Source organism: Dermacentor silvarum, chromosome 6 (genome assembly GCF_013339745.2).
Source record: "Dermacentor silvarum isolate Dsil-2018 chromosome 6, BIME_Dsil_1.4, whole genome shotgun sequence".
Lineage (NCBI taxonomy): Eukaryota > Metazoa > Arthropoda > Arachnida > Ixodida > Ixodidae > Dermacentor > Dermacentor silvarum.
Genome location: NC_051159.1, coordinates 16,911,290 through 16,919,959, shown reverse-complemented (window position 1 = coordinate 16,919,959; position 8,670 = coordinate 16,911,290). Strand labels below are relative to the sequence as shown.

General features: G+C 48.5%; 1 protein-coding gene and 1 long non-coding RNA gene across 2 annotated transcripts; both read right to left on the bottom strand.

The window, feature by feature from the left end:
- Nucleotides 1-291: 291 nt before the first annotated feature.
- Nucleotides 292-1,496, bottom strand: LOC125946197 (uncharacterized). The gene is made up of 2 exons (XR_007467453.1): nucleotides 1,389-1,496; nucleotides 292-425 (listed from the first exon to the last, which is right to left on the bottom strand). It is a non-coding gene; the product is annotated as an uncharacterized LOC125946197 (long non-coding RNA).
- A 5,016-nt stretch (nucleotides 1,497-6,512) lies between these two features.
- Nucleotides 6,513-7,716, bottom strand: LOC119456560 (uncharacterized). The gene has a single exon (XM_037718391.2). It carries the CDS (start codon nucleotides 7,526-7,528, stop codon nucleotides 6,557-6,559), a length of 972 nt encoding a protein of 323 aa, XP_037574319.2. The 5' UTR covers nucleotides 7,529-7,716; the 3' UTR covers nucleotides 6,513-6,556.
- Nucleotides 7,717-8,670: the final 954 nt, after the last annotated feature.

Here is an 8,670-nt window from a genome sequence, read left to right as displayed (position 1 = left end):
ACCAGATACATGCATAGAGAAAGGAATTCAACAAGAGGGGACACTCCCATAGGGCCCAGCGGCCGAATTGACTGCAGCGTGCCAAGCGGTAGGCGTCAATCACTTCCGGTTTCGGGCGCGCGTATTTTGAACGCAAGCTAGCACGCCGGCTACGCCCCCCCCCTCCCCCCTTTTTTTCTGTTGCTCGTCGTGCAGAATCGGTTTATTATGTAGTAAAAATGATTGCGAACGATCTCGTAAAGTCCCATCGAATCGGTACCACGTGCAATTTCACAAAATAGACGCAATACCTTTTGTGCAATGAGGAAATATTTATTTTGCTCTATATAAAAGCTCGTTCCGCGCTTTTTGTGCGTTCATCCAACGTTGTGACCCCAGCAGGTAAGGCAGTAGTTCCTGTATGAAGCTCCACCGGACGGCACCAGCTGAAAAAAAGTAAATTACAAGCATGTTACATTTACAAGCACGTAACAGCATGTTACAAGTATGTGTCATTTTGGGATTTAGACATAGGAATACTGCGTGTAGAGGCGAAACATGCGAAATCGGTGAATGGGCGGCATTACGAACAAAAGCAATTCGCATGGCGTAGAGAATACCCGACTTATCCCAAACAATACCATAAAATATGAAAACATCTGTGATTTCCAAGCGTTCACCCATTTCTAGGCATTATTTCCTGCACTTTGGCAGCACAAATACACGGGCGACTTCGCGTTTCCAAAACTTGGCCTCGGGCGACGCGACGGTACGCTACATGCACAGAGACGGACGCAACAGGCACTCAAGACAAATGCGTGGGTGCAATGCCCTTTTTCAGTCCTTTAAAAGACGGAATTTTCGAATTACAAGTTTCTGATATGTTCGTCGGCGTTATCTTTCGCGCGTTCTGCCGGCGCCAGCAGCACACCGCATGTTATCACTCTTGGCAATCGCCCATCGCGTTTTCAACAGGCGTGAGTACCGAAAGAAGGTATATGTTGTTGCGGAGCCACAAAAAACGTCACAGACTTGTCCCTCTAAGATTCATTACACGCCAAACTAACTTTATCACCACGGCCGAGATGCTTATCGCTAACTGCGTCACAGCGCGCTGTGCGGCCAGCGTGCCTCAAAAGTACCCCAGAAAGTAACGAAATTACTTTTCAGTAATGTCTGGCGTCAGAGAAAGCGGCACAAACTTCTCCTAGCAAGATGCGATAGACTACGCACCACGGCGCCCTGTGCGGCCAGTGTGGCTCAAAAACCTAAATAAGTTACCATAATCCCCTAGGAAGCGTCGGAAACATGTCTCAGCACGATTTATTTACTAAATTATCTGCGTCTTCAGTCTCGGTCCCGTACCGTAAGCCTAATTGCGTCGTAGACTGTGAAACAAGATTTCTCACCATGCCGTAGTCCAATAGTGCAGTGGTGTCTTGTCCCAGTGCAGAAGGAACGCAAGAATACGCCGGGAGCCCACGAAACCAGGCTACTTAAAAAAAAAAAAGGGGGGGGGGGCAGCCGGGTCGCGTATTTCCCTTTGCTAGTAGGTACAGCGTTTGACCGCTGGCGCCACGCTGCGCCGCTCGCAGCGTACCATGTTTCGAGCCGCCGCCGTTCGAACGGAGGAGGCGTTGACGGAGAAAACGCTGGGCTGGTGGTGACTAGCCTGCTGTTGGGATCGGTGGTATTATAAACGTATCACTGTTTTGATGATCCAAATATAATCTCACTATCAGGGAGGGAGCAGTCTACCTGACTGGAGCAGTATTTTTTAGGGGCGAAGCTCCTTAAAGCGGCACCCGTTCGTCCCTCGTCGTAGTGCGTAACCAGTCTTACGCTTTGACCTGCAAGGTGGTGCCGGTGGGAGATTTCTCCTGTGCGTTGTTGAACAATAAAAAATTCGCAGCGTGCGCGTTAACTAAAAGCCGAATTCTTCTGTCTCTCATTCCCCATTAGCAGCCATTGGCATGTTCCAGTAGGAAACGTTAGTAGAAGTAGAAGTGTAAGTGTTAGCTAAAAGCCGACTTCTGCTGTCTCTCATTCCCAGTAGCAGCCATTTTTTACTTTCAAGGTAGTGCCTGGTGAGATTTTATGAATTGCTTAATAGATGGCGTTGTGTGTCCGTATATGTATGTATACCCATATATACATATATATGTATACGTATAGTATAACCGGAAGCCGACTTCCGCTTCCGGTTCCACTTCCGGTTCCGCTTCCGTTTCCACTTCCGGTTCCGCTTCCGGAAGCCAGCTTCCGGCTTCCGGAGAACGCTTCCGGCGTTTTATGAAAAAAAAATTCCGAAAGTTGTGTCCGTAGCTCGGAATCAAACCAGGGACCCCTCGCTTCCGAACGCGCGGCGCTAACCACTACGCCACGAAGCGCACATAGACACACGCACCACGATGGCAATAAATACCCAACATTAACGAAAGGCCGCGTTTCTAGCGCGTTTCTAACGCGTTTGTGCTAGCGCGTTACGGCCCGTGTAAGAAGCTGGTGTAAGACGCTGTGGCCTCTCCACCTTACCTTCAACGCGTTTCGAACGCGCTGCCCAAGGCGGTGGCAAGTCAAGTTCAAGTCGAGGAGCGTTTATGAATACGAGGGGTATACTCTCTCAGCAGTCATGTGATGGCGTCGGCAAACGCGGTGCACGTTCCGGCATGTGTAAATGGCTGCGTAAGACGCTGTGGCCGCTCCCCCTTACTAGAGAGTACTGCACGTTTCTAACGCGTTTGTGCTAGCGTCCCCTTAAGCGGGAGATCCGATGATTCCCTCCGGAGCTTCGCCCACTCATCATCATTCACCCCGTGGATATGCAGTGATTTTTTTTATTTGGGGTGTTGCTACGCTGCGCTCCGCAACACCCCAACGACCGCCGCTTCGCGTCGGCCCCCGGCACCACGGCTGCTGCCGTGGCGCCGGGGTTCAAGCGACCGCGCTGGCAAACAGTGAGAGAAAAAAAAGGGAAAAGCGTGATATTAAAAAAAAAAATTGGCCAGAGCGGGTTTTGAACCAGCGTGCGCAAGATCCCGAAGCGAGCGCCGTAACCACTCACCCATACAGCCATTTTTTTTTCTTTATTACATGGGAGCAGACTCTTCAGCAACACAAGAAACAAGGCGCTGCAGGTACATATTCAAAAGTCAGGCAAGCATGTGCACGCGTCCAATAAAGGCATCCAGTCCGGCGCTGTTTCTTGAGCAGCGTACACACTACGGACGTAGGCAGCAGATTCCCGAAAAAACGACCGAGTGCTTCGCGGTGGTTCAGCGTGCCTGTCACACATTCTACTGCGCCAAAGACTATGTAGACCAAGTACTATGAACATGTCATATGGTGGGTCACAGGAATCTTTAAAAGGTAAGAAACGAATTGTGTATGGTGTGATGTCTAAATCTTTTTTAAGTGTTCTTTGGAGAATGTCCCAGAAGAACACGGCATCCCTACAATCGACAAAACAGTGATCAATCGTTTCAACATGCGGACACAAACGGCAGTTTGTAGACCACGGCACGAAACAGCCCCTTTTTTCTAACCAGGTTTTGACAGGAAGGGTTGCCGAATGTAAGTTAAAGAAAAAAGTTTTGATCCCTGGAGGAATGATCATTTGACGGACACGCTTGAGTACATCTAAGTAGCAACATTCCAAATAAGGCGCACGATAATGGGGAACAGGAAACAATGTGTCTATCAAGGCAGCAGGAATTTCTTTACGGGATGCAGTGAAAATATAATCCAAGCTAAAGCGAGCTTTAAGAAAGTGAAAGCCTTCAACAACCTCTTTCAAGAAGCCCCAAGGAGCAGGTGGTGCATCATTGACCGATGACGACACAAGTGTTTCTGGAAGGTAATTCATTAATCGAAGTTGTAACATCTCTCTTAGAAAAGGACTGTTTACATCACGTAAGAAGAATAACCGGGAGACAAGTTGCCTAACAAAAAGGTGAACTAGGCCAAGACCACCACTCTCAAGAGGAAGAAAAAGGTTATCACGCCGCATGGCCTCAACACGTGAGCTCCATACATAGGTAGCAAACACACGATGGAAAGCTTGCAACCTAAGTCGCGAGCAGTGTAATACCTGCAGGATATACATAAGTCGAGCTGCTAGAAACAGATTGCAAGCTTCAGCTCGGCTAAATATGGACAACTGCCGCCCCTGCCAGTTGTTAACCTTACGTTGTACTTCTGCAACTTCCGCTGACCAGTGAGGATTACTATTGCGATATTGAGAGAGGGGTACACCTAAGTACCTAAAGTCTTGCTTCCACTGAATACCTGCGAAGCGAGTTGGCATTGTACACCATTGACCGAACCAAAATCCGGAGCTCTTCTCAAAGTTCACAGTTGCTCCAGAAGCTGAGCAAGACTGCTGCGTTATGGCAAGGGCAGTCTCCACACTTTTCTTGTCAGCACAGAAGAAGGCTATGTCATCTGCATAGGCAAGTACCCGGATCTCATTGGATAACAATCTGAACCCATGAAAGGTAGGATCCTTCAAAATTCGTGCACAAAGCGGTTCCAAGTACAAAGCGAATAACAGAGGTGACAAGGGACAACCTTGTCTTACTGATGCCCTGAGGTGGATAGATTCAGATAGACAACCATTAACTATTAGCCTTGTTGTGCCATTAGCATAACACATGGAGATGCCTTTAAAAAGAAGAGATCCAATGTTTATGTGCTCCAAAACACTAAACAAGAAGCAGTGATTAACTTTATCAAATGCTTTTGCCAAATCAACCTGAACTATTGCAACCTGACCCGCACTTTCTGTCCCACACTATAGCACATACCGTGCAACGTGGATATTTTTCTGAATTGATCTTTCTCTAATGCCACATGTTTGATGGTCTCCCACCAATGATCGAATTACTTCTTGAAGACGACTAGCTAATATCTTAGCAAATATTTTGTAATCCACGTTGCAAAGTGATATGGGGCGATACCCCTCAACTTTCTGCAATTTTGTTACATCACTGCTTTTTGGAATAAGTACTGTGTGCCCTTGATAGAGCGTGGCAGGTAGGTACCCAATCCTGTAAGCTTCTTCATACAGTTTAAGCAGAAAGGGAGCCAATATAGAGCAGAAACATTGATAAAATTCCGCACTCAAGCCATCAGGCCCAGGAGTTTTGCCTTTAGTTAGCGAAGCAATGGTTGCTTCCACTTCCTTGATATTTATGTCTCTGTCAACGTCATCGCATTCTTCTTGACTGAGCTGTGGCAGCAACGAAATAAAGTTTTCCGTTACAGCTGCACTCTTAATTGCTTTATGAGACTGAAAGATATTCTCGTAATGATCCGTGAACGCTTTCATTATTGTATCCTGGTCATTAACAATCACTCCGGTATACTCTATCTCGAGAACTTGCTTCGACAGAGCATGCTGACGCTCATCACCAAGCGAACGACTACAAGGCTGTTGCTCCAAATACCGACGAGTACGCGCTCGAACTAGTGCACCTCTGTATCTCTCAGTGTCCATTGTCTGCATTTGTGCCTTAACGTTGTAAATGTCCTCAATGTACTTGCCAGGATGCAGGCATTCAAGTTCGTGTAGCGTATCTAGCAACTTGCACAACTCTTTATATTTTCCTTTTTTCTCAAAAGACAATATGGAAGCTTCTTCAATGGCTATCATTTTAACTTCTTGCTTGAATATCTCCCATTGCGCAAAGACAGATAAAGAATTACGACTTGAAACGTCAATAAGAATTTCCGGGACGCGCTTGAGAAAAGGCTTATGTAAGAGTAACTGATTGTTAATTTTCCATAAATCCCAGTTCATTCGCGAACTTTGACACTGCCGGTTGCCAAAACAAACCGACACCAAACAATGATCACTGAAGAACACAGGGTGCACACTGTAGCCGTATAGTCTAGGGAGGATAGGTAAAGATACATAAATCCGATCAAGCCTTGCATGAGATGTACCTTGAGTACATCTCATGCAAGACGCTGTGTGTAGACACCAAGTGTGTAGCGAAAAGGGACCTTTTCATGATCCCCTACATCAACAAGCTGGTAGTCACATGTCATGGCATTCAAAACGTCAGCACTGGTATCATGGCGTTGCCTTGTAGACGACCGATCCTGACCACTACACACACAATTAAAGTCACCTAAGACAACTAATACACGGTCATTGCGTAAGTGCTGGGTCAATGAGAGAAAGTAGTCCTCCCGGTCGCGTGCCTTACGTGGCGCATACACGCAAAGAAACCTCCAAACATGACTATCCATATTGACATCACACCATACAAGGCGCCCTTCCCTATCAGTGCACAGTCCCAACACGTTGCATCGCCGCGTTTTTCTCACAAATATCATACATCCTCCAGAGACATCAATCGCGTGGCTGACACATACTTCATACTCCGAAAGAAATGGAGCTACAGCAGCCGCTGTGTCGTCATCGGATTCAATTTTTGTTTCCTGAATTGCAATAACATTTAACGCTCGGCTACGCAACAAGTGTAATAACTGACCCTGCCGTCGCTTACTACGTAAGCCACGGACATTCAGTGTTCCAAACGTTAAGGGAAGGGCGCCCGCCATGATTCCACTACTGAGGCGCAGCGCCCACACGTAGCGCTGCTACCTTTGTTCTGCCTGTCCCATCCCTTTGAGGTGTCGCAGCTGCAGCAACTTCTTGAACTGCAGCGGCATCTGCACTCACAGGGACTCCATGAAGGGGTTTCTTCGCCTTAGCCGCGGCGACCTTTGGCTCTTTCCCAGAGCACTCCAAATCATCTGCCGGCGCTGGACGCTTCTTTGATGTCTCAGTCATTTCAGTATCCTCGGCAGGATGAAGCTGGTCCCGAAAAGGTGGTGATTCGGCCCACGTTGCACAAGGGTCCTTTTCACGGTTAGTCACTGTTTGTTCTTCAGTAACCTTCGCTGTAGCTGTGTCCGCAGCTGTCGATATTTGCACTTCTTCAGCCCGGTGGTCTTCAGCAGGCGCTTCGCCAGAGGCATCTACGACCTCACTTACATCCATGAGGTGGTTAACGATGGTGTCATCGTCCACCGGTTTACTGCCACGAAGCTTGTCAGCATACGTGCCAACGCATGCCTCCGCGTTATGACCATAACGGTGGCACTTCGCGCAGCGTGGTGTTTTGCACTGTCTTCTTATGTGCCCTACTCTGTTGCATCGAAGGCACAAGGGAGGTCGTCCGGGAATCAAAAGTAAGCATTGATGTCCGAAGATCGTCAGAAGATGAGGGAGGGAACTGGTAGAGAGGCCTTCTTTGAGCGTGAATTCTACATCACGATTCGTCATCTGCCAACTCTCCATGCCTTCGCAACGCCACATTTCTCTGGTTATGGATTGCACCATGCCATATGGTTCCAACGCTTCAACGATACGTTTCTGTTCTAGGTGAGGAGTAAGCCACAGAAGCTTCATTTTGATGTTCCGGCTTTCTGGGTCGATGACAAGGCACTTGAGTCCTTTGACTAGTAGCTCACCTTTATCGACGAGCTTCTGCTTGGAAAGGCTGTTGGCACAGGTGACGAGCCACAGATGGCTCATCTGATACTGGCCTGCTCCGAGAATGTCCTTGGTATCGAGCACCGAGAGCAGGGCATCACGAAAATCCGGGGCGCGGTACGGCCGACCAGCGAGGTCCGCGTGTAGGAACACTGAGTTGAGAACGGTGTTTCCCGATGGCAAACGAGGAAGAACGATCTTGTAATTACCGGTAACGGTAGACGGTGCAAGAGATCCTCGGCCTAGGGCCGATGCGCTGTTAACAGCAGAGCACATTTTGAACACGGCCGTTCGAAGCGGCTTCTTCTTCTTCTCACCCATACCCACCCATACAGCCATGCCATACCCATACCCATACCCATACTATACCCATAGCCATACCCATACTCACCCATACAGCCATGCTTTCAAGGGTTGCATTCGTGCAAACCATATCATTGCGTTCGAGCGCCCTCGGTGAACGGAACCACCTAGAAGCGCGGTACGTGCGAGCGGCGCAGCGTGGCGCCAGCGGTCAAACGCTGTACCTACTAGCAAATGTAGTGTTGCAGCCGGGGGTCGCCGCGGGCGAGCGCTCAATCGCGCACGCGGCCGCACTCGCTGGCTTCGGGGATGTGTCTGGCGGATGACGCATGTATCTGGCGCGTCATTGAGCTGTGGCTAGGTAAGGCAAGGAAAATAAGTCGCAAAGCTTAAGTTCATTTATACGCAAAACGTTTTAGTTTTCGCGGCAAAGAATAAAAAAAATAAATCAATGCCTGTTAACTTAAGTTCACTTTTTTTTTCGATGCTCGCGGCAGCTAACGTTCGGCATCAATACTATAGCGTGACGTTTGGTGACGTGTTTCCTGTTGCCAGTTTTTGCCGAGTGTATGGTCCCTAGAATATTGGCTAGTCTGCCGTCCGCCGACGGGATTGAGGACTGTTTCCGAATGACGGTGGCGGTGGCGCTGCGAGCAGTCCTCATGCTAGGGCGCGGCGCTCGGCCGCCCGGCTGCATGTGGGCGAAGCGCGCTCGCATGCGGCGTAGTTTAGCCATACTTATTTATTAATGATTTTGTGTCGCATTAAAGCAACATTTGTTACGGCTGTGATGAGATGTTTTAGCCGCGTAACGTGGCATTCATTCGCGGGACCATACCGAGTGTCCCCTCTTGTTGAATTCCTTTCTCTATGGTTGTACA

Bases quoted from the DNA above. Each gene is read 5' to 3' on its own strand.
- LOC119456560 (XM_037718391.2), bottom strand. From the start codon at position 7,528: ATGAGCCATCTGTGGCTCGTCACCTGTGCCAACAGCCTTTCCAAGCAG.